Raw genomic sequence first — 26,567 nt, 5'->3', positions numbered from 1 at the left:
CTACATCTGTAAGTGCAAGTTAAAACTCTACTATGCAAAGCCATTTATCAACAACACCCAGAAATGCCGCCGGCTTTGCTGGGCCCCAGCTCTTCTAAGATGGACTGATGCAAAGTGTAAAAATATTCTGTGGTCTGACGAGTCCACATTTCAAATAGTTTTTGGAAACTGTGGACGTTGTGTCGAGACGCCGAGATGAGCGGTCGCACCCTCTTTCGCTCCCGATCGGGAATCCAAACAACTGCTCGGATTATCCCACACTTCCTCCTTTTTCTACTGTGGATTACGGATTTATATTTTAAACCTCCTCGGATACTCTACCCTCTTGAAAATGAGAGTCGAGAACGCGAAATGGACATACACAGTGACTTTTATCTCCACGACAATATATCGGCGAAGCACCTTGGCTTCGGAGCTAACGTGTTAGCATCGTGCTTGTCTGCACATCGAGGCAGAAGAAACATGCCCCTGACTGGAAGGATAGACAGAAAGTCAATAATACTACTATTACTTCTACTATCAGGAGACACTGAACTCAACCCTGGACCTGCAACAACACGGTTAATGTTGTCCCGACTGGCGAAGACTAGCAATGCTACTGCTAGCGTCGCCATCGAAGCTAACTCGGCTACCGGCTCGTCTCAGCTCAAGCTCACCTGTGCTCCTGCGGTCGGCGGCTCGGCGGAGGACTTCGCCCCGTTCATCGACACGGTCGGAGGCTCGGCGGCGGCGGTGGAGGACGACCCAGTCATCAGAGAAGGCAGCGACTCAGCGGCGGTGAACGACGCGGCGGCTGCGGTGGACGGCGACCCAGACATCGGTGATTGCGGGGAACTGCACGAGATGGCGGGGGTCCACGCGACCTCTCCCCGGTCCCGGACGGCCGAGGACGCGCCATACACAGGATTTAGAGGCGCCTTTACACAAACATTTTCGTTATTCTCTTTCTCTTTGTCTTCAAAAAAGCCCGCCAAAAGGAAACCCAACCCATCCCCCAGCAACCCTACCTGGCCTCCTCCTCCCTCTCCCTCCCCTCCCCCTTTCTCTCCCTCCCCCTTCACCTGGAGGACGATCAATATGCTTCTCTCTCCTCTCTCTCCTTGCTCTTCAACTGCAACAGCAATAATAACCAACAATTTTTCTGGTCAGTACCACAACACAGCGGACTCTGATGCTCTTTTTGGTTCCAGTGGACTACACATCATCCACCTTAATGTGAACAGCCTCTCTGGAGCCAAACTCGACCAAATCAGAGAAATGTTCCTCAACACGAAGGTAAAAATCTTGTGTTTCTCTGAAACCAAATTTGATCAAAGTATTTCTGATTCAGAGATAGAAATACAAAATTTTTCGGTTATCAGAAAGGATAGGAATAAACACGGTGGGGGCGTTTGTATGTATATTCACCAAGATATTAAATACATAACTCGCACTGATCTTAACCACAATAACCTGGAATCTGTGTGGGCGGAAATCAAATTTAAAAATGCTAAGCCGGTACTAATAGGGACTGTTTATAGACCCCCTAATCAGAGTGATTTCTATGGGGCTTTGGAAGAATGCTTGGCGGGGACAGACAACATGGAGAAAATTATAACTGGGGATCTGAACACAGATATTCAACGCAAAGATGCGCCTGTCTTCAGATCCTTCAGCAAGTTTTGTAATCTCCACGGTCTTTCCCAGCTAATAGCGCTACCCACAAGGGTGTGTGATTCCACCCAATCAACCATAGATCTCATTCTCACTTCAGACCGGCCTAAAATAAAAAATAGTGGGGTCATGATCTGTGGTCTTAGCGACCACTATCTAACCTTCTGCACCCGTAAAATAGCTAAACCTAAAGCCAATGGCCACATAACAGCCCAATCCAGATCACTCAAAAAATACTCCAATGACAATTTCAATTTAAAATTAGATGAGTGGGACTGGTCCCCTGTGCTCGCGAGCAACCTGGTCGATGTCGCTTGGGATCGCTTCAAAACGGCGTTCCTAAAGATACTAAATGACATGGCTCCCGTGAAAACAGTCAGGATCAAAGCCCGCTCGGAACCATGGATGAATCCGGACCTATTAGCTGCCATAAAAGACAGAGACAGGAAATACTCTGAATACCAAAAATGTAAAACAGAAGTAGATAAACAACCCAATAATATCAACCTCAAATTACTCCTTTCAACTCTCAAAAAGCAATGCAATAAATTAAGAAATAAGTCAACCAACCTGACTAAATCCTTAAAAAAAAATTACATTAACGACAAAATAGAGGAAAACACGAATAAGCCACGTGAGCTCTGGAAAATTCTCAACAACCAGCTTCCTGGTTGCAGCCAGAAACTTAAAACAAGACTCACCAACATCAGCATCAAGGAGGGTGACTCCCTCATTACAGACAAAATGGAGGTAGCTAGCAGACTTAACGCCTTTTTCACCAGCATAGCTGCAACTCTTGTCAACAAGCTGTCCCACCACTCTGGTCGCTTTGGTGTAGAACACATTAAAGCCTTCTACAGAAAGCTAGGAGTATCCAACAATGATTTCAAATTAGAAATGGTCACAGCTGATGAGGTGTTTAAAAAATTGAGTGCGCTCCACCCTAACAAGGCCACCGGTCTTGATAATATTCCCTCCAGATTCCTCAGGGACTCTGCCTCCATCATTGCCCCGATCATCACGCACATAATAAACCTATCAATTACACAAGGCCAAGTACCAAAAGATTTTAAGATAGCAAGAGTAACTCCCCTCTTTAAAAAAGGAAGCAAATTGGAACCTGGCAACTACCGACCTGTTTCTATTCTCAGCTCCATTTCGAAAGTAATGGAGAAAATAGTTTATGAACAGGTCGATAGTTACCTTGCCACTAATAAACTCATGTACAAATTCCAATCCGGCTTCAGAACTAACCACTCCACTGACACATGCCTTCTCTATCTGACCGACCACATCAAACATGAGGTGGACGCGGGCAAATACTGCGGCATGGTCATGCTGGACCTTCAGAAGGCCTTTGACACCGTTAACCACGCTATACTGTTGGATAAGCTCAGAGCAATCGGATTTAACAAAACCTCTTGGAGCTGGATGCAGTCTTACTTGGAGGGGAGGGAGCAGGTGGTAGAGGTGAACGGCACCGTGTCCCCCCCCCTCTCGGTGAACTGTGGAGTCCCCCAAGGCAGTATATTGGGACCTTTACTGTTCCTAATATACATAAACGACATGTCATCGGCATGTGACTGTGAATTGTTTTTGTTTGCGGATGACTCTGCCCTGCTGGTATCCGGCAAGGACAAGTCACAGGTGGAGAAAATCCTCAGTGCTGAGCTCTGTAGAATTTGCACCTGGCTCGCTGACAACAAGCTATCCATCCACTTGGGTAAAACAGAATCCATCCTGTTTGGGTCCCACATCAAACTTAAGAGAGTCAATCACTTCACCATAAAAGTAGGTGACAGTGTCATCACCAGGAAAGATGAGGTCACCTACCTAGGTTCCATTCTAGAGGCTAACCTTTCCTGTGATAAAATGGCAACCAAGGTAATCAAAAAGGTTAACCAACGAACGAGATTTCTCTACAGAATTTCCTCTCTGGTCAACAAAAGCACCTTGAGGATTCTGGCGGGAACTCTCGTTCAACCCTTTTTCGATTACGCATGCACCTCCTGGTACCCTAGCACCTCCAAAACCCTCAAATCTAAACTCCAAACATCTCAGAACAAGCTAGTCAGGTTACTTCTAGACCTCCACCCCAGATCCCACCTCACTCCTACCCACTTCTCTAAAGTGGGCTGGCTCAAGGTGGAGGACAGAGTTAAACAACTTGCACTGAGCCTAGTCTATAAAATCCGCTACACCTCCCTGATACCGAAGTACATGTCAAACTACTTCCTTAACGTAAATGACCGCCATAACCACAACACCAGGGGGTGCTCCACTAACCACGTTAAACCCAGATTCCGAACTAACAAAGGTCTTAACTCATTCTCTTTCTATGCCACATCAATGTGGAATGCGCTCCCAACAGGTATAAAAGAAAGGGCATCTATATCCTCCTTCAAAACCGCTATAAAAGTTCACCTCCAGGCAGCTACAACCCTAAACTAACACCCTCCCCGGATTGCTAATAATCAAATGTAAACAATCAAATGCAGATTCTTTTTCTTATGCCTTCTGCTCTCTCTCTCTCTCTCTCTCTCTCTCTCTCTCTCTCTCTCTCTCTCTCTCTCTCTCTCTCTCTCTCTCTCTCTCTCTCTCTCTCTCTCTCTCTCTATGTCCACTACTTGATGTCCATACCCCACCCCCCCCACCCCACCCCCCCTCCACACTCCTGATTGTAAATAATGTAAATAATTCAATGTGATTATCTTGTGTGATGACTGTATTATGATGATAGTATATATGATAGTATATATCTGTATCATGAATCAATTTAAGTGGACCCCGACTTAAACAAGTTGAAAAACTTATTCGGGTGTTACCATTTAGTGGTCAATTGTACGGAATATGTACTTCACTGTGCAACCTACTAATAAAAGTCTCAATCAATCAATCAATCAATCCTCCGGCACAAAAAGGAAAAAAAAAACATTCAGATTGTTAGAGGCGCAAAGTTGAAAAGCCAGCATCTGTGATGGTATGGGGGTGTATTAGTGCCCAAGACATAGGTAACTCACACATCTGTGAGGGCACCATTAATGCTGAAAGGTACATACAGGTTTTGGAGCAACATATGTTACCATCCAAGCAACGTTACCATGGACGCCCCTGCTTATTTCAGCGAGACAATGCCAAGCCACTTGTTACAACAGCGTGGCTTCATAGTAAAAGAGTGCGGGTACTAGACTGGCCTGCCTGTAGTCCAGACCTGTCTCCCATTGAAAATATGAAGCGTAAAATACGACAACGTAGACCCCGGACTATTGAACAACTTAAGCTATACTTCAGGCAAGAATGGGAAATAATTCCACTTGAAAAGCTTAAAAAATGTGTCTTCTCAGTTCCCAAACGTTTACTGAGTTTTGTTAAAAGGAAAGGCCATGTAACACAGTGGTAAAAATGCCCCTGTGCCAACTGTTTTGCAATAATTTGCTGCCATTAAATTGTAAGTTAATGATTATTTGCAAAAAAAAAACAAAACCTTGTTTGTCAGTTTGAACATTAAATATCTTGTCTTCAATTGAATATAAGTTGAAAAGGATTTGTAAATCATTGTATTCTGTTTTTATTTATGATTTACACAACGTGCCAACTTCACTGTTTTGTAGATTGATTAACATTCTGTGATTTTTGTAAACGCAATTAAAAAAATGAATTTCCCTGTAATGAGTTGGCCACTTGTCCAGGGTGTACCCCGCCCGCCGCAGCTGAGATAGGCTCCAACACCCCCGAAAAGGACAAGTGGTAGAAAATGGATGGATGGATGGATTTCCAAAAGACAGCAGCACGGTGCTCCTCTCTGAGCTGCCACCTTACCGTGGTAGAGGAGTTTGCGTGTCCCAATGATCCTAGGAGCTATGTTGTCCGGAGGCTTTATGCCCCCTGGTAGGGTCTCCCAAGACAAACTGGTCCTAGGTGAGGGATCAGACAAAGAGCAGCTCGAAGACCTCAATGAAAAATAAAACCTATGGACCCAGATTTCCCTCGCCCGGACGCGGGTCACCGGGGCCCCCCTCTGGAGCCAGGCCCGGAGGTGGGGCACGGTGGTGAGCGCCTGGTGGCCGGGCCTGTCCCCATGGGGCCCGGCCGGGCACAGCCCGAAGAGGCAATGTGGGTTCCCCCTCCAATGGGCTCACCACCCATAACAGGGGTCATAGAGGTCGGGTGCGATGTGAGCTGGGCGGCAGCCGAAGGCAGGGCACTTGGCGGTCCGATCCTCGGCTACAGAAGCTAGCTCTTGGGACGTGGAACGTCACCTCGCTGGGGGGGAAGGAGCCTGAGCTAGTGCGCGAGGTGGAGAAGTTCCGAATAGACATAGTCGGACTCACTTCGACGCACAGCAAGGGCTCTGGAACCAGTTCTCTCGAGAGGGGCTGGATTCTCTTCTACTCTGGCGTTGCCGGCAGTGAGAGGCGACGGGCTGGGGTGGCAATTCTTGTTGCCCCCCGGCTCAGAGCCTGCATGTTGGAGTTCAACCCGGTGGACGAGAGGGTAGCTTCCCTCCGCCTTCGGGTGGGGGACGGGTCCTGACTGTGGTTTGCGCTTACGCGCCAAACCGCAGCTCAGAGTACCCACCCTTTTTGGATTCACTCGAGGGAGTACTTGAGAGTGCTCCCCCGGGTGATTCCCTCGTTCTACTGGGGGACTTCAATGCTCATGTTGGCAGCGACAGTGAAACCTGGAGAGGCGTGATTCGGAAGAATGGTTGCCCGGATCTGAACCCGAGCGGTGTTTTGTTATTGGACTTTTGTGCCCGTCACAGATTGTCCATAACGAACACCATGTTCAAACATAAGGGTGTCCATATGTGCACTTGGCACCAGGACACCCTAGGCCGCAGTTCCATGATCGACTTTGTAGTTGTGTCGTCGGATTTGTGGCCTCATGTTTTGGACACGCGGATGAAGAGAGGGGCGGAGCTTTCTACCGATCACCACCTGGTGGTGAGTTGGCTGCGATGGTGGGGGAGGATGCCGGACAGACCTGGCAGGCCCAAACGCTTTGTGAGGGTTTGCTGGGAACGTCTGGCAGAGTCTCCTGTCAGAGAGAGTTTCAATTCCCACCTCCGGAAGAACTTTGAACATGTCACGAGGGAGGTGCTGGACATTGAGTCCGAATAGACCATGTTCCGCACCTCTATTGTCGAGGCGGCTGATTGGAGCTGTGGCCGCGAGGTAGTTGGTGCCTGTCGTGGCGGTAATCCCAGAACCCGTTGGTGGACACCGCCGGTGAGGGATGCCGTCAAGCTGAAGAAGGAGTCCTATCGGGTTCTTTTGGCTCATAGGACTCCTGAGGCAGCGGACAGGTACCGACAGGCCAAGCGGTGTGCGGCTTCGGCGGTCGCGGAGGCAAAAACTCGGACATGGGAGGAGTTCGGGGAAGCCATGGAAAACGACTTCCGGACGGCTTCGAAGCGATTCTGGATCACCATCCGCCGCCTCAGGAAGGGGAAGCAGTGCGCTATCAACACTGTGTATGGTGAGGATGGTGTTCTGCTGACCTCGACTGCGGATGTTGTGGATCGGTGGAGGGAATACTTCGAAGACCTCCTCAATCCCACCAACACGTCTTCCTATGAGGAAGTAGTGCCTGGGGAATCTGTGGTGGGCTCTCCTATTTCTGGGGCTGAGGTTGCTGAGGTAGTTAAAAAGCTCCTCGGTGGCAAGGCCCCGGGGGTGGATGAGATCTGCCCAGAGTTCCTTAAGGCTCTGGATGCTGTGGGGCTGTCTTGGTTGACAAGACTCTGCAGCATCGCGTGGACATCTGGGGCGGTACCTCTGGATTGGCAGACCGGGGTGGTGGTTCCTCTCTTTAAGAAGGGGAACCGGAGGGTGTGTTCTAACTATCGTGGGATCACACTCCTCAGCCTTCCCGGTAAGGTCTATTCAGGTGTGCTGGAGAGGAGGCTACGCCGGATAGTCGAACCTCGGATTCAGGAGGAACAGTGTGGTTTTCGTCCTGGTCGTGGAACTGTGGACCAGCTCTATACTCTCGGCAGGGTCCTTGAGGGTGCATGGCAGTTTGCCCAACCAGTCTACATGTGTTTTGTGGACTTGGAGAAGGCATTCGACCGTGTCCCTCGGGAAGTCCTGTGGGGAGGGCTCAGAGAGTATGGGGTATCGGACTGTCTGATTGTGGCGGTCCGCTCCCTGTATGATCAGTGCCAGAGTTTGGTCCGCATTGCCGGCAGTAAGTCGGACACGTTTCCAGTGAGAGTTGGACTCCGCCAAGGCTGCCCTTTGTCACCGATTCTGTTCATAACTTTTATGGACATAATTTCTAGGCGCAGTCAAGGCGTTGAGGGGATCTGGTTTGGTGGCTGCAGGATTAGGTCTCTGCTTTTTGCAGATGATGTGGTCCTGATGGCTTCATCTGGCCAGGATCTTCAGCTCTCGCTGGATCGGTTCGCAGCTGAGTGTGAAGCGACTGGGATGAGAATCAGCACCTCCAAGTCCGAATCCATGGTTCTCGCCCGGAAAAGGGTGGAGTGCCATCTCCGGGTTGCGGAGGAGACCCTGCCCCAAGTGGAGGAGTTCAAGTACCTCGGAGTCTTGTTCACGAGTGAGGGAAGAGTGGATCGTGAGATCAACAGGCGGATCGGTGCGGCGTCTTCAGTAATGCGGACGCTGTATCGATCCGTTGTGGTGAAGAAGGAGCTGAGCCGGAAGGCAAAGCTCTCAATTTACCGGTCGATCTACGTTCCCATCCTCACCTATGGTCATGAGCTTTGGGTTATGACCGAAAGGACAAGATCACGGGTACAAGCGGCCGAAATGAGTTTCCCCCGCCGGGTGGCTGGGCTCTCCCTTAGAGATAGGGTGAGAAGCTCTGCCATCCGGGGGGAGCTCAAAGTAAAGCCGCTGCTCCTCCACATCGAGAGGAGCCAGATGAGGTGGTTCGGGCATCTGGTCAGGATGCCACCCGAACGCCTCCCTAGGGAGGTGTTTAGGGCACGTCCGACCGGTAGGAGGCCACGAGGAAGACCCAGGACACGTTGGGAAGACTATGTCTCCCGGCTGGCCTGGGAACGCCTCGGGATCCCCCGGGAGGAGCTGGACGAAGTGGCTGGGGAGAGGGAAGTCTGGGCTTCCCTGCTTAAGCTGCTGCCCCCGCGACCCGACCTCGGATAAGCGGAAGAAGATGGATGGATGGATGGATGGATGGCAGCACGGTGGTACAGGGGTTAGTGTGTGTGCCTCACAATACGAAGGTCCTGGGTTCGCTCTGTGTCTTTCTGAGTGGAGTTTGCATGTTCTCCCTGTGACTGCATGGGTTCCCTCCGTGTACTCCGGCTTCCTCCCACCTCCAAAGACATGCACCTGGGGATAGGTTGATTGGCAACACTAAATTGGCACTAGTGTGTGAATGTGAGTGTGAATGTTGTCTGTCTATCTGTGTTGGCGCTGCGATGAGGTGGCGACTTGTCCAGGGTGTACCCCGCCTTCTGCCCAAATGCAGCTGGGATAGGCTCCAGCACCCCCGCACCCCCGCAACCCCAAAAGGGACAAGCGGTAGAAAATGGATGGATGGATTTCCAAAAGACATATTTTTTGCCAGCACTGTGCGTTTAAGTTGTAGCCAATATGTATTCGGTTTTAAAAAAAGTTTTATTATAATTTATATCTCAAATGTTTTACGAGACCCTTGTTCTGTCAAGAATTTATTCTGAATCGAATTGTCAACCCAAGAATCAAAATCCAATCGTGAGGTGTCAAAAGATTCCCACTTTTAATAATTATGTATATTTTATAAAAAAATGATAATTATTAAGGGAAATTGCACTTTTTTTTGGAATTGTGCCTTATCAATCCTTATGTGGGACAAGCACACATATGTTTTTCTTTTTTATGCATTCTGACTAGTAAATAAATGGTAGCAAAAGTCAGTCACAGTAGAGGTAATGGGATTTGCTCTATTCCGCTTATAAAGCACTCTAAAAACCCCAAAAAATCTCTATCACCGTTTTATAAACACACTTTAAGTTTATACTGTATGCAATGTAGTAAGTGGCACATTCATAATAGCATGCATTATTTGTGTATTTTAGTCATTTTAAGCATTTTAAAAATGTTCGCTATTTCCTACAACAACAACAACAACAACAACTACTAATAATCGAGGCAGACTTTGTTATGAGGGGCCGTTAGGGACATTATTCAGAATTACCTCTTACATACACTACTGAAATGCTCTCACGTAAACAACTAACATCTTTTTCTTTTATACACACTACTGAAACACTCTAATAAACACTACTGAAATGCTCTTACATACACTACTGAAACACTCTTATAAACACTACTGAAACACTCTTATATACACTACTGAAATGCTCTTACATACACTACTGAAATGCTCTTATAAACACTACTGAAACACTCTTATAAACACTACTGAAACACATTTATAAACACTACTGAAACACTCTTATAAACACTACTGAAATGCTCTTACATATACTACTGAAATGCTCTCATAAACACTACTGAAACACTCTTATAAACACTACTGAAACACTCTTATAAACACTACTGAAACACTCTTATAAACACTACTGAAACATTCTTATAAACACTACTGAAACACTCTTATAAACACTACTGAAACACTCTTATAAACACTACTGAAACATTCTTACATACACTACTGAAACACTCTTATAAACACTACTGAAATGTTTTTCTCTCACGCACGCACACACACCTGGAATTATTTTTCACTAGTATGTATAAACGGGTTTCACCGATGTGTGTGTGCTTTTTACACGTGCGTGTGAGGGACAACAATTGCAGTAGTATGTGTGCAAAGATTTCAGTTATGTGTATGAGCGCATCTTACCAGTGTGTATACGAGCATTTGACCACTATGTGTAAGAGCATCTTACTAGTGTGTGTGAGCGATGTTGCATTCCGGTTCCGGTATAATCCCCGCCCCTTTTCAGACAAGTTTTTTTTTTTTTTTTTTTAAAGCCAAGTTGTGGACAAAATGTCTGCCGACAAGTAGCTTAACCGAGGCGGGAGCTCCACTTCATAATTTGAGGGCTTCAGCGGAGAATATAAGAACACTTTCAATGCAACAAGGGTCGGGCTGCCGCCGTGGGTCTCCCCTGCAGGACGCGACACCTGAGCGGCCACACAGCGGTGCCTTTCTCCTCCCGACAGCCAAGCAGTCTGGAGCACTCGTTCCATTGCGAGTTTGCACCGCACACATGCAACGTTTCAGTTCATGGACAAAAGGAGGAAAAGGTAATTAGACATTATTTATTTCTAAATGATTGTTGAATCACACGAAATGTAAGACAACATGGCATTGTAGTCAGCTACAATGGTAACATGTCGAAATGTGAGTCACGTCGTGTTACGTCAGTAGCTAATCCTATACTAATGATAATGCATTGCATTTATTTAGCGCTTATCATCGACTAGATAAGGGGTCCCCAAACTACGGCCCGCGAGCCGGTTACGGCCCGCCAAAGTCCAACATCCGGCCCGCTGAAAACAATTTTTTTTTGTATTATTATTTTCAATCTGTCTTTTTTAATTCATTTTTTGGTGTCCCCTAGCCGCTCAGGCAAATCATATTGTCTACAAATGCATTTCCCTGTATGACTTATATTGTCTTAACTGTTTTCATGTGATCTGATTGTTACATTCTTATTTCAGAGTCACCACACAGCTGCATGACCATTTCAACAAAGACGGAATAAACAACCTCTGGATTCATGGAACTTCTCTGCAAACAAATATATTAATTGGAATATTCAATAAATTTCACAAACATATTAAATATCCTTTTTTTTTTTTTGCTCAAAAAAGGTTCCCTATGCCTTATTATTTATATACTTTTCAATGCTTCTTGTAGTCAGACAATAGATATTGTTTGTCTAAAATTATAGTTTAAGTTAATGTGTTAATATTTACACCTAGCCCCTAACCTAAATACAATAATCATAAGACAAAAAAATTGTGTATCACAAGCGTTTGGGACAAGTTTGGGGAGATTTTGACAGTGTGTGTGGTGGTGGGGGCTGGATGACATTACTAGTCAGAACATAAAATAACTTAAAAACCTCAACCGTAGAAACATAAATGTTCACAGCACCAACGTATTGCAGTGTTATTTTGATATTTGCAATAATAAAGTGGGCAACTTCATACAGGTCTGTATAACAGGTTCCTTATTTATTTATTTTTTACAAAATGTTTAAACAAAATGTTAATTCGCAGAATACACTGCACAGGTGAAGAAAACATTTTAACAAACCTTATAATTCCCATGTTGTCCACTGAATAAAGTGCAGAATAGAAGTGAAAATGTCTATTCCATAGTTGCTATCATTTTCAAGTGGGTTCACTTGTTGAAAAATGTTCATTGTAGTCTCATTAATGTTTACATCTATGTCTGGAATTACACACCGACAAGTATTGAAAGTATATGAATAATGAGACATAAGGAACCATTCTGAGCCAAAAAAGGTTGTTTTCAACACACTGTTGAAAATAAAATTCACAATGTTTCTATGTGAAATTTATTGAATATTCCAATTAATATATTTGTGTGCAAGAAGCATTGGAAAGTATATAAATAATAAGGCATAGGGAACCTTTTTTGAGAAAAAAAAAATATATTTAATATGTTTATGTGAAATTTATTGAATATTCCAATTAATATATTTGTGTGCAGAGAAGTTCCATGAATCCAGAGGTTGTTTATTCCGTCTTTGTTGAAATGGTCATGCAGCTGTGTGGTGACTCTGAAATAAGAATGTAACAATCAGATCACATGAAAACAGTTAAGACAATATAAGTCATACAGGGAAATGCATTTGTAGACAATATGATTTGCCTGAGCGGCTGGGGGACACCAAAAAATGAATTAAAAAAGACAGATTGAAAATAATAATCAGAAAAAAAAGTTTTTCCAGCGGGCCGGATGTTGGGGACCCCTTATCTAGTCGATAGAAAAGCGCTAAATAAATGCAATCCATTATCATTAGTATATGATTAGCTACTGACGTAACACGACTTGACTCACATTTCGACATGTTACCATTGTAGCTCACTACAATGCCATGTTGTCTTACATTTCGTGTGATTCAACAATCATTTAGAAATAAATAATGTCTAATTACCTTATCCTCCTTTTGCCCCGATGTCCATGAACTGAAACGTTGCATGTGTGCGGTGCAAACTCGCAATGGAACGAGTGCTCCAGACTGCTTGGCTGTCGGGAGGAGAAAGGCACCGCTGTGTGGCCGCTCAGGTGCCGCGTCCTGCAGGGGAGACCCACGGCGGCAGTCCGACCCTTGTTGCATTGAAAGTGTTCTTATATTCTCCGCTGAAGCCCTCAAATTATGAAGTGGAGCTCCCGCCTCGGTTAAGCTACTTGTCGGCAGACATTTTGTCCACAACTTGGCTTTAAAAAAAATAAAAATAAACTTGTCTGAAAAGGGGCGGGGATTATACCGGAACCGGAATGCGACATCGCTCACACACACTAGTAAGATGCTCTTACACATAGTGGTCAAATGCTCGTATACACACTGGTAAGATGCGCTCATACACATAACTGAAATCTTTGCACACATACTACTGAAATTGTTGTCCCTCACACGCACGTGTAAAAAGCACACACACACACACAGGTGAAATCCCTTTATACATACTAGTGAAAAATAATTCCAGGTGTGTGTGCGTGCGTGAGAGAAAAACATTTCAGTAGTGTTTATAAGAGTGTTTCAGTAGTGTATGTAAGAATGTTTCAGTAGTGTTTATAAGAGTGTTTCAGTAGTGTTTATAAGAGCGCTTCAGTAGTGTATGTAAGAGTGTTTCAGTAGTGTTTATAAGAGTGTTTCAGTAGTGTTTATAAGAGTGTTTCAGTAGTGTTTATAAGAGTGTTTCAGTAGTGTTTATAAGAGCGTTTCCGTAGTGTTTATAAAAGCGTTTCAGTAGTGTTTATAATAGTGTTTCAGTAGTATTTATAAGAGTGTTTCAGTAGTGTTTATAAGAGTGTTTCAGTAGTGTTTATAAGAGCGTTTCAGTAGTGTATATAAGAGTGTTTCAGTAGTGTTTATAAGAGTGTTTCAGTAGTGTTTATAAGAGCATTTCAGTAGTGTATGTAAGAGCATTTCAGTAGTGTTTATAAGAGTGTTTCAGTAGTGTTTATAAGAGTGTTTCAGTAGTGTTTATAAGAGCGTTTCAGTAGTGTTTATAAGAGCATTTCAGTAGTGTATGTAAGAGCATTTCAGTAGTTTATGTAAGAGTGTTTCAGTAGTGTTTATAAGAGTGTTTCAGTTGTGTTTATAAGAGTGTTTCAGTAGTGTTTATAAGAGTGTTTCAGTAGTGTTTATAAGAGCGTTTCTGTAGTGTTTATAAAAGCGTTTCAGTAGTGTTTATAAGAGTGTTTCAGTAGTGTTTATAAGAGTGTTTCAGTAGTGTATATAAGAGTGTTTCAGTAGTGTTTATAAGAGTGTTTCAGTAGTGTTTATAAGAGCTTTTCAGTAGTGTATGTAAGAGCATTTCAGTAGTGTTTATAAGAGTGTTTCAGTAGTGTTTATAAGAGCGTTTCAGTAGTGTTTATAAGAGCATTTCAGTAGTGTATGTAAGAGCATTTCAGTAGTGTATGTAAGAGTGTTTCAGTAGTGTTTATAAGAGTGTTTCAGTAGCGTATGTAAGAGCATTTCAGTAGTGTATGTAAGAGCGTTTCAGTAGTTTTTATAAGAGTGTTTCAGTAGTGTTTATAAGAGTGTTTCAGTAGTGTTTATAAGAGTGTTTCAGTAGTGTTTATAAGAGCGTTTCAGTAGTGTTTATAAGAGCATTTCAGTAGTGTATGTAAGAGCATTTCAGTAGTGTTTATAAGAGTGTTTCAGTAGTGTTTATAAGAGTGTTTCAGTAGTGTATGTAAGAGCATTTCAGTAGTGTATGTAAGAGCATTTCAGTAGTGTTTATAAGAGTGTTTTAGTAGTGTTTATAAAAGTGTTTCAGTAGCGTATGTAAGAGCATTTCAGTAGTGTTTATAAGAGTGTTTCAGTAGTGTGTATAAAATAAAAAGATTTCAGTTGTTTACGTGAGAGCATTTCAGTAGTGTATGTAAGAGGTAATTCTCAATAATGTCCCTAACGGCCCCTCATACTTTGTGAGAGCCAACGACTACTACTTCGAGACAAATGATGATCCAGAAGCAAACATTTTTGAGCCTGAATATACGGAGAATGAGCTACACATTTTAGAAGCTGAGTGATAAGCAGATTCAGCAAGTATCACTATTGCTAAGTGCTAAGCAAGAAATACAAACTACGTACATAGTAAAACAATCACTTACTGTACAATGACTGCGCTCATTGGGATACCGACTGATAGGATGTTTATATTTTTCCGTTTAGATGAAGAATGAATCAAAATCCTCACACAGGCAAAAACAAAAGGTGAGTACAAACTAGTTCCTTTCATGTATTTTGCACGATATTCAGGTCTAAGTTGACTGTCAAAGCTGACCAACTTCTTAGTTTATGGCCACAATCTTCTACTATACAAGCGAGAGGCATGATTTAAAATCTAGAATTAACGTTTACTAACTCAGCAGCTCAGTATGTCAATAGCTGCATAAGCTAGTTACCTTTCTTATCACGGCGCCGCTAAAAGTAGTTCCTCCGGGTTAGCGCTTACAATAATGATATCGCAAATACTTGGTTAATATGCAGGTGATGACATGTAAATGGAGTATTGTTGGTGATGTTGGGATATTTTCTTAGAGGGTTTTATGCAATAGATTACTTCCATTAGCCACCTGGAACTTATCATTATTTACAAATTAGAATGCAATAAAAAATACATATATGTTGGCTACATAGAGATTGTGAATGATAGGCACAATTTTAAAAAACTGCAGTTCCCCTTTAACAATATAACATGTTTGATGCATGGCAATCAGATGAGATGCCTTTTTTTATTATTAATGTGCATTATGGTATTAAATTCAAGTGTAATCATGATTTATTTCCCTGACAGATCATTTTAAATGATTCAGAATGAAAGTACATAAATCAAAAGTCTGCAATAACTTTGCGATGCTAACATTAATGTGGATACTTGAGTGAAAAAAAAATGTTATTTAAAAGCATACATTAACGCTTAATGCACAAATTCAGCTCGACATAAGTAGAAAATGCACTGCTTTGAGTTGTTAAAAATGTATTTCATATAAAACAAGAATGCCAACCTCCCTCAAGCTTGTTTGGATTGTCTTTCTAAATATTGTGCTTAAGAGGAAACGTGTATTAGCGACTGTTGGATCAAGAATAAAACAGCCTGATTACCAGGTTGTCATCCAAATGGAGCAGACACAAGTGATATCTGAGCACAGACAAGAGGACAGTAACGTGGTAACTGTACAGCAGCTTGTTAGTGTCCTTTGAAGAAAACAACCTTGCCACATTATGGTTGTCTCTTAGCTTTCCATCTTTTGATCAAAAAACTTTCATTTCTGTTCTCTGGTGAAGTCGCACCAATTTCAACAATTCAAGATTTTATTTTGCATGGAAAACTCTACTTTTGACCAATGTGTTAGCAAGCAGGCTGGGGATGGGTACCTTTCATATTTGAATGGTTGGGGTACCAACTCTCAGTAACTGGGATTTGATACCGATACTCAATGGTACCAATTTTCGGTACTTTTATGTGTGTTCATGTGCCATCTATCCATCCATCTTCTTCTGCTTATCTGGGGTCGGGTCGTGGGGGCAGCAGTCTAAGCAGAGAAGCCCAGACTTCCCTCTCCTCAGCCACTTTGTACAGCTCCTCCTGGGGGATCCAGAGGCCTTCCCAGGCCAGCTGGGAGACGTCATTACCCCTTTTTTGTCCTGGGTCTTCCGCGTAGCCTCCTACCGGTCGGACATGCCTTAAACACCTGTTTAGGGGCATCCTGACCAGATGCCCGAACCACCATATCTGGCTCCTCTCGATGTGGATGAGCAGCAACTTTATTCTGAGCTCCTCCTGAATGACAGAGCTTCTCACCATATCTTTAAGGGAGAGCCCCACCACCCGGCAGAGGAAACTAATTTCGACCGCTTGTACCCCTGATCTGATAGAGGAGTTTGAGTGTCCCAATGATCCTAGGAGCTATGTCGTCCCGGGGCTTATATGCCCCCTGGTAGGGTCTCCCAACGTAAACTAGGCCTAGGTGGGGGACTAGACACATAGAAGTTTGAAGATCTTTATGAAAAAACTAAATCTAGGACTAAGATTTCCCTCACCCAGACGGGGGTCAGCGGGGACCCCCTCTAGAGCCAGGCCTGGAGGTGGGTCACGATTTGCGGGCCTGTCCCTATGGGGGACAGGCCCGCAGCTAGAAGAGAAAACGTGGGTCCCCCCCTCCAATGGACCCACCTCTCATAGTAGGGGGCATAGAAGTTAGGTGATATGTGGGCTGGGCGGCAGCCGAAGACAGGGCCCTTGGCGATCCTCTTGGGACGTGGAATGTCATCTCGCTGGGGGTGAAGGAGCCTGAGCTGGTGCGTGAAGTGGAGAAGTACCGACTGGATCTTGTTGGACTCACTTTGACGCAAAGCAAGGGCTCTGGAACCAGTCCTCTTGAGAGGGGCTGAACTCTCTTCCACTCTGGCGTTGCACGCAGTGACAGCCGATGGGCAGGGTTAGCAATACTTGTTGCCCCGTGCCTCAGAGCCTGTATGTTGGAGTTTAACCCGGTGGACGAGGGGGTAGCTTCCCTCCGCCTCCGGGTGGTGGGACAGGTGCTGACTGTTGTTTGTGCTTATGCATCAAACAGCATTTGTTCATGGGTCAATTAATTTCCATTGGTTTAATAATAACATCTATTTTTGTATTTTAACATTTAATAGTGAGCTTACTATGATATCTGGGCTGTGTAGTTGTAGTTTTCTTACATTTCTGAATCTCACTGCAAGTTGTAGACGTTGCGTGCAGTCGCAGTTCCAAGACATTAGATGACAGTAGTAGAAAGGTAACAATGTGTTGCCTAGTCAGGAAATAGTCTTTGCCATGAAGCTAAATATGACAGTCTAGTCTAATTTTGATACCTAAAAAGTGTTTAAACTGTAAGTATTGTACTTATTACACACCAGTTGTTGAATTTTAACGCGCATCTTACCGTATTTTCTGGACTATAAGCTTTTTCCCAAGCTTTGAACCTTGCAGTGTATGCAAAGGTGCGGCTAATCAATTGATTTTTCTTCGCTTACGGCTAAATTATGGATTGGATTAAGCAAATAAATCAAACAATCGACTTTAATAAACTGTTCAAAAACTCAAAGTGTTTACAAAGTACAAGGAAGAAGAATCCTGATAGACATCTTGAACCTTATTAAAATCGGGGAAAATCGTATTCATCTCATACAGGATGAATAAAGACATTGATTTATTTTCTGTTTTGTTAGCCGTTTAATTGCTGTGTTACAGGCACCGCTTGGAAACAATTAAGGTATGTAAATTAACATTTACAAAATCTTTCTATGTAAACATCCCATTTCACAACCTACTGGTATATATCTGCGGTTTATAATCAAGTGCAGCTAATATATAAAATAAACATTTTTTCTTTTTATATGTAGTTGGCAGTCCAATTTATAGTCTGGAAAATACAATAGTTGCAGTTTTCACTACCAAATTTGGAGGTGTTGAAATCGCCATGTAAAATTGCTAATGCCAATCAGTCGGACTGTGAATTTCTGGACACCACATGATTCGATTCGATTCGATTCGATTCTTGGGGGTAAATATTTGATTCAGAATCGATTCTCTGTTTAAAACGATTCTCGATTCAAAATCTATACTTTTTTTAATAACATTGGATGCCAGTCCAATGATTAACTACATTCCTCCATAAAATAGATAGCTCGGAAAAAGTTTTATATTACTTAAAAGAAAACTGGTTTTGTTTAATAAAATGCTTCCTAAACATTTAATAAAGTCAAATACAAATAAGGCAACAAGAGAAGTATCCAACATGTCTCTTTTGTTAAGTAAATCTGTTATGATATATATATTTTTTTGAATCAATTAAGAATCGTTACAAATAAGAATCGCGATTAATCTCAAAATCTATTTTTTGACATCGATCTAGCGCATTTAGGAAAAGTGGACCCTCACTTATGTTCCAGTGTTTTCTATTTGTTGGCAAATAGAAAACTGAGAGCTGCTTGAAGGATTGTTTCTCCCGTCAAGCGTATGAGCCGATGCCTTCTTAGTCTGCAACCGGACGTGACAACGTCACCACAACAAAAGGTATTGAACTATAGTACCATTTAATTTTTACGCATCGAATTTGGTACCCCAGCAGGCATTAAGCTATAGAGATGTGAACGTACCGTACACACTTGGTTATAGGTTTCAAGTTCCATACGCAAGGCTCACATGTTATTTGTTTTTATTTGCGCCCATTTCAATTGAATTCACCCTGGCACTGTTGCGATCAGTAAACCCTGTTCGTGTTCCATTGCAGGTTGAGTGGGCGGGATGGCGATAGCTGCATCAGCTACAGAAATATGGTGATGCGATAGCAAGCAACATAGTGTACACTCGTCAATTAATTGAATTTGCTGACAATATCAATAAATCTGGAAACAAAGTAAAAGCTAATAATTAAAGTGTTTACACAATACTGACCGACTGGGACACACTTTGAGTTTGGTTTGGTCGTTGCTATTCTGCTTAAGTCCTGTTGTGCCAAAATAATCTGTTGCCAAAACAAGAATAATTTTTTGCTGTGTGTGATCTTGTTATACGTATGTTCATAAGAACCCTTTTCAAAAAAACAACATTCATGTGTTAATATTAGAGGTTAGCAATGTGCTAATAAAAAGTATGAAAGAAAAAGTACAGGTAAAAAATACGTAATTTTTTAATACGCTGTTTATTCACTTTTTAAAAGCTTAAAAGGAAAAGGGTTTTGGGATATTTAGTGACTCTGCTTCAACTGTCTGGCGGCATAGTCTTTAAACCGGTTTAACTTGTACAGTACAAAAAACACAATGGAGTGGGTTTAAAGGCCTACTGAAACCCACTACTACCGACCACGCAGTCTGATAGTTTATATATCAATGATGAAATCTTAACATTATAACACATGCCAATACGGCCGGGTTAACTTATAAAGTGACATTTTAAATTTGCCGCTAAACTTCCGGTTCGAAACGCCTCTGAGGATGACGTATGCGCGTGACGTAACCCGGGGAACACGGGTATGCCTTCCACATTGAAGCCAATACGAAAAAGCTCTGTTTTCATTTCATAATTCCACAGTATTCTGGACATCTGTGTTCGTGAATCTGTTGCAATCATGTTTATTGCATTATGGAGAAAGAAGCTGAGCAAGCAAAGAAGAAAGTTGTCGGTGCGAAATGGACGTATTTTTCGAACGTAGTCAGCAACAACAGTACACAGCCGGCGCTTCTTTGTTTACATTCCCGAAAGATGCAGTCAAGATGGAAGAACTCGGATAACAGAGACTCTAACCAGGAGGACTTTTGACTTCGATACACAGACGCCTGTAGAGAACTGGGACAACACAGACTCTTACCAGGATTACTTTGATTGGATGACAAAGACGCAGACGTGCTACTGTGAGTATGCAGCTTTGGCTTCTAAACATTTGATCGCTTGACCGTATGTGCGCAACTTTTTTTTGCGTATGTACGTAACTTTTTTAAAATATATAAGCTTTAGGAACCTTGGGTTAGGTGAACGGTCTTTTTGGGCTGAGTGATTGTGTGTGTTGATCAGGTGTTTGAATTGTATTGACGTGTTCTATGGAGCTAGGAGCTAGCATAGGAGCTAGGAGTTAGCATAACAAAGACGTAGGTGTTTTTATGCAGGATTAATTTGTGTCATATTAAATATAAGCCTGGTTGTGTTGTGGCTAATAGAGTAAATATATGTCTTGTGTTTATTTACTGTTTTAGTCATCCCCAGCTGAATACCAGGTACCGTGAGTATGCAGCCTTGGCTGCTAAACATTTGATAGCTTGACCGTACATGCGCGTCACGTACGTAACTTTTTAAAAATATATGAGCTTTATGAACCTTGGGTTAGGTGAACGGTCTTTTGGGCTGAGTGATTGTGTGTGTTGATCAGGTGTTTGAATTGTATTGGCGTGTTCTATGGAGCTAGGAGCTAGCATAGGAGCTAGGAGCTAGCATAACAAACACGCAGGTGTTTTTATGCAGGATTAATTTGTGGCATATTAAATATAAGCCTGGTTGTGTTGTGGCTAATAGAGTATATATATGTCTTGTGTTTATTTACTGTTGTAGTCATTCCCAGCTGAATATCAGGTACCGTGAGTATGCAGCCTTGGCTGCTAAACATTTGATAGCTTGACCGTATGTGCGCGTCACGTACGTAACTTTTTAAAAATATATAAGCTTTATGAACCTTAGGTTAGGTGAACGGTCTTTTGGGCTGAGTGATTGTGTGTGTTGATCAGGTGTTTGAATTGTATTGGCGTGTTCTATGGAGCTAGGAGCTAGCAGAGGAGCTAGGAGCTAGCATAACAAACACGTAGGTGTTTTTATGCAGGATTAATTTGTGGCATATTAAATATAAGCCTGGTTGTGTTGTGGCTAATAGAGTATATATATGTCTTGTGTTTATTTACTGTTGTAGTCATTCCCAGCTGAATATCAGGTCACCCCCGGCTTTCACAGCATCTTCCCTATCTGAATAGCTTCAACTCTCCACTAGTCCTTCACTTGCACGTTACTCATCCACAAATCTTTCATCCTCGCTCAAATTAATGGGGAAATTGTCGCTTTCTCGGTCCGAATCTCTCTCACTTCATGCGGCCATCATTGTAAACAATAGGGAACTTTGCGTATATGTTCAACTGACTACGTCACGCTACTTCCGGTAGGGGCAAGCCTTTTTTTTTATCAGATACCAAAAGTTGCAATCTTTATCGTCGTTGTTCTATACTAAATCCTTTCAGCAAAAATATGGCAATATCGCGAAATGATCAAGTATGACACATAGAATAGATCTGCTATCCCCGTTTAAATAAAAAAAATTCATTTCAGTAGGCCTTTAAGTAAACTTGACAAAACTCTTGTCACAATGGAAGGACGCTGAAGGGAGGGATCGCTTGAATCACATAATTTGGAAAAACACCAAAATTGGACCCTGATTTAAATTGTAGTACCAGGTGGAAATTACACAATAAGGAGATTGTTTACAGAAACATGATATTACTATTTTTGGAATTTTGACCACTAGCCACAATCTTTATGTGCATTTTTCCCTTTTCCGTGCGTTGTAAATAGTGAGAAACTCCCAGTAAGAAGTGGCTAACATCACGGGTAATTGAGATTCATCTATTCCGCCTATAAAGCTCTCAAAAACACAGAAAAAAACGCTACATTTACATGTTGTGACCTTCATATGAACCAAGCTATCGCTTGAATTCTGACACGTGACTTCTTCTCGGAAGTGGAAAAAATTGGTGGTCAACCAAGCTAAGATGGCTGTTGTACAGTAAGCAGCGCACGGACTATCTGAGTACAAAAGAGGCTTAAATCGTCCTGCAAAAAGCAGACATGACCAAAAAATCGCAGCGGAATAGATCCCTATACTTTATCAAAAAAGATTTGTTGAGTGATATCAAGGATTGTACGTCGGTCGCGTTCCCAGACATATCGAACTATTGTGCTCCAGACGTCATTCTACATGACAAAACCGATAGAAAGTTGGAAAAGCATGGAGGTCTACAACTTCTTTGTGTCTGGCTGGGTCAAAGAAATTGGTATCAAGACTCTCCTGGATAAATATTTTTAAAGTTAAAAAGTAGGGATGTCCGATAATGGCTTTTTGCCGATATCCGATATTCTGATATTGTTCAACTCTTTAATTACCGATACCGATATCAACCGATACCGATATATACAGTCGTGTAATTAACACATTATTATGCATAATTTGGACAACCAGGTATGGTGAAGATAAGGTCCTTTTTAAAAAAATTAATAAAATAAAATAAGATAAATAAATTAAAAACATTTTCTTGAATAAAAAAGAAAGTAAAACAATATAAAAACAGTTACATAGAAACTAATAATTAATGAAAATGAGTAAAATTAACTGTTAAAGGTTAGTACTATTAGCGGACCAGCAGCACGCACAATTATGTGTGCTTACGGACTGTATCCCTTGCAGACTGTATTGATATATATTGATATATAATGTAGGAACCAGAATATTAATAACAGAAAGAAACAACCCTTTTGTGTGAATGAGTGTGAATGAGTGTAAATGAGGGAGGGAGGTTTTTTGGGTTGGTGTACTAATTGTAAGTGTATCTTGTGTTTTTTATGTTGATTTAATAAAAAAAAACAAAAAAACGATACCGATAATAAAAAAAAACGATACCGATTATTTCCGAAATTACATTTTAAAGCATTTATCGGACATCTCTATTAAAAAGTTAAAGTACCAATGATTGTCACACACACACTAGGTGTGGCGAAATTATTCTCTGCATTTGACCCATAACCCTTGATCACCCCCGGGTATGTGAGGGGAGCAGTGAGCAGCAGCAGTGGCCGCGCCCGGGAATGTTTTTTTTTTTTTTGCTTGGGTAAGGTTGCAATTAATGATTTAACTTTGCGTTTACTGCTATGTTTGTTGCTGTTGCACGCACCGTTTACGTGTAGCGTCTTTTCCCCCCGTCTTTATCAAAATATAACTACAGATGTCAACATTGTGTATGTGCTGAAAGCTTCATTTATGATTGCTGCCTTTGGTAAAAGCCTAACTCTTTTAGGTTTTACTGACATTTGCTTTTTTTTATTTAGTAATTTTGATAATACAAATAATTATTATTATTACTAATACTTACATGGGGAAAGTGATCACTGCAAACTCATGCATTCTTCAAGTGTGAGCTGCATGCTTTTCTCGTCGTTTCATAAAATCTTGCAGTCTTTCATCCTTTTTGTATACCTCTCGAGGAACTCTGAAGAAACGTTTATTCTTTTTGCGATTTGAACGATTCGTACAGTCGAAAACAAAACAAGCATAGGGCATTTTTTCTTCGAGGAAGGCTAAATGGCGCTGCATACCCATTGAGAACAGAGCTAGATTGACCACCAAGCATATTTAACGGGAGGGACGTGAGCTGGACCTTAAATCAGTAAAATGCAAGCAATAGCAACATTTTAATGTAGCAGCTAATATTAACTATATTTCTGGCGTCTTGACACCTTACTAAAACTGCTTCTCCAACCACTAGCGAGCAGCCAGCTACTAAGTCGCTTGAGCTGCTAGTAACGTTGGTTAAAATAAAGAAGAAGGAGTTCGAGCTGCTTCCCTATTGCTTTTGATACTAGATCTTAATCACGACTCTCACCTGTGTAATAGAAGGTTGTGGCACCAAGACAAGAAGTTGGTCAACTTTGAAAATCTACACGCTACCAACTTGATAATATATGGCTCTCAACAAATTATAGCAGCTCACAGAGCACATAAGTGCTGAAAGATACAACAATCAAATCAGTCGACATGCCAGCGAGAAAGGACATTGTAAATCACTGTTTTATGTTCCTGTTTGAAACTTGTAGCAAAAATGCAACATGATAACGTTCCAAAGCGCTCAAAAAGTCTGACATCAGTGGTAGCAACGTGTTCTGAATGTTGTTCTGTTGATGGAAAGAAGTCACAGTGATAATGTTATCACAAATGTGCCTGTTATTGTTATATTGCTGGGTATTGTGGCCAAACAGCTTAATTTTTGTTTCATCTGACATCACATGGACAAATATAAGACCTTCTGGAGGAAAGTTCTGTGGTTAGATAAAACAAAAATTAAACTGTTTGGCCACAATACCCAGCAATATGTTTGGAAGAGAAAAGGTGAGGCCTTTAATCCCAGGAACACCATCCTACCATCAAGCATGCTGGTGGTGGTGGCCTGTTTCGCTGCCAATGGAACTGGTGCTTTACAGAGAGTAAATGGGACAATGAAAAAGGAGGATTACCTCCAAATTCTTCAGGACAACCTTAAATCATTAGCCCGGAGGTTGGGTCTTGGACGCAGTTGGGTGTTCCAACAGGACAATGACTCCGAACACATGTCAAAAGTGGTAAAGGAATGGCTAAATCAGGCTAGACTTAAGGTTTTAGAATGGCCTTCCCAAAGTCCTGACTTAAACGTGTGGACAATGCTGAAGAAACAAGTCCATGTCAGAAAACCAACACATTTAGCTGAACTGGACCAATTTTGTCAAGAGGAGTGGTCAAAAATTCAACCAGAAGCTTGTGGATGGCTACCAAATGCACCTTATGGCAGTGAAACTTGCCAAAGGACATGTAACCAAATATTAACATTGCTGTATGTATACTTTTGACCCAGCAGATTTGGTCACATTTTCAGTAGACCCATAATGAATTCATAAAAGAACCAAACTTCATGAATGTTTTTTGTGACCAACAAGTATGTGCTCCAATCACTCTGTCACAAAAAAATAAGAGTTGTAGAAATTATTGGAAACTCAAGACAGCCATGACAATATGTTCTTTACAAGTGTATGTAAACTTTTGACCACGACTGTAGTTCCATCACTAGTTTAATAGATACAGAAACATTTGCATATAATGTTACCGTCAAATCCTTTAGGGGAGGAATCCCTTTGCCCGTGAACTTTGGGTGCGATAGCCCGTTTTCCGTACACATGGTGGTTGTTGGTGTTCTCGAAGGCGCTGTAGTCGAAGCTGGTCTTGGAGTACTTCTCCAGCTCCTTGGCCAGGTTGGATCGAGGCGTGCTGGTGGAGACATTGTTCTTGTGACCATACTGAGGATAGTCCAGTTGTTTGACAAAGCACATAGGCCTGGAAAATAAATGACGAGGGGGTGGAAGTTGGACCAAGCCACTGAACATTGCCCGAGGGAGGGGAATGAAATTTGGCTTAAAGCGGGCAGACTTGAAGGAAAGCGCAAACTGTTGGCAATAGTCCAAGGCTGAAATATGGAGGCGGATGCTGGAAAATTGAGTGCCTTTTCGGGGACAGGATATTCTATTTTTCTTATCTCGCTTTAAAACAAAGCCGTGATAATGTTTCATCATTTGATATCCTTATATATGTAGCCTCAAACCATAACAAGGAATAGATGAAGTGTACCTTCTTATCCTGTTTATGTTGAGTCAGATTTAAATATGAAATGTGCGATTAACTGTGACATCGCAGTATTTTCATTATTTACTTCAAACACACACACACAAAAAATCGGTGCCGCAATGTGATAAATGTGACTGTGATTGTGTTACGATGATAAAGACATTTGTCTTCAATAGCAGGAGACAAATGCGGTCTCTTGCAAGTATCCACTAGAGAACATTTACATAAAACATAAAAGACTTCAACAGCTCTAAGAAATGCGATGGAGGGAAAAGAACAAAACATTCAGACATGTAAATTTAACTAACATGAGGCATCCCTCATATTATAGTAGGTCCATCTCAGAACATGCCTCAAACTATTAATCTAATGGCCACTTTTATCCAACGTCTGCCACTGATGTTGACAAAGTTTTAGTGTGCTTGTGTTGTTTGAAGACCACCTGATGAGGAGTGGGTGAAAAGAGAGTCTGCGCTACCTCAAGACCCGGTCAGAAGCCTGGTTGGGTTTAGAGCCGTCACAGCCTTGGTGTTTCTCCTGGGCTTTGGCCAGCTTCTCTGCTGCGGCAATGGGACATCCTGACAGACTGAAATACCATAAAACAAGTGGCGTCAGTGGGAAAGTACAACAACCTGGATTTGAGTGTGACAATTTGAATAAGTGATGTGTTGAGCTGAAACACAATGCTTGTTACAGTAGTGCAGACATCTGGCTGTCATCCAATCAGTCTGCTGTACAAAATCCTGAAATATTATTTAGTGTGCAAGTGT

The 26,567-nt window shown here is 42.3% G+C and overlaps 1 protein-coding gene across 1 annotated transcript in view; it reads right to left on the bottom strand.

Moving 5' to 3' along the window:
* LOC133646109 (myelin transcription factor 1-like protein) overlaps window positions 1–26,567 on the bottom strand; it is an 83,948-nt gene that overhangs the window by 46,387 nt on the left and 10,994 nt on the right. Inside the window, exons 2-3 of the mRNA XM_062041130.1 lie at window positions 26,276–26,383; window positions 25,283–25,443 (exon numbers count right to left, since the gene is read on the bottom strand). Coding sequence (XP_061897114.1) covers window positions 25,283–25,443; window positions 26,276–26,383 — 269 coding nt within the window. The remainder of the gene's footprint in view (window positions 1–25,282; window positions 25,444–26,275; window positions 26,384–26,567) is intronic.

Source organism: Entelurus aequoreus, linkage group LG03, assembly GCF_033978785.1.
Source record: "Entelurus aequoreus isolate RoL-2023_Sb linkage group LG03, RoL_Eaeq_v1.1, whole genome shotgun sequence".
Taxonomy (NCBI): domain Eukaryota; kingdom Metazoa; phylum Chordata; class Actinopteri; order Syngnathiformes; family Syngnathidae; genus Entelurus; species Entelurus aequoreus.
Note: the sequence above shows the minus strand (reverse complement) of the source record. Positions and strands in the feature narration are given on the sequence as shown.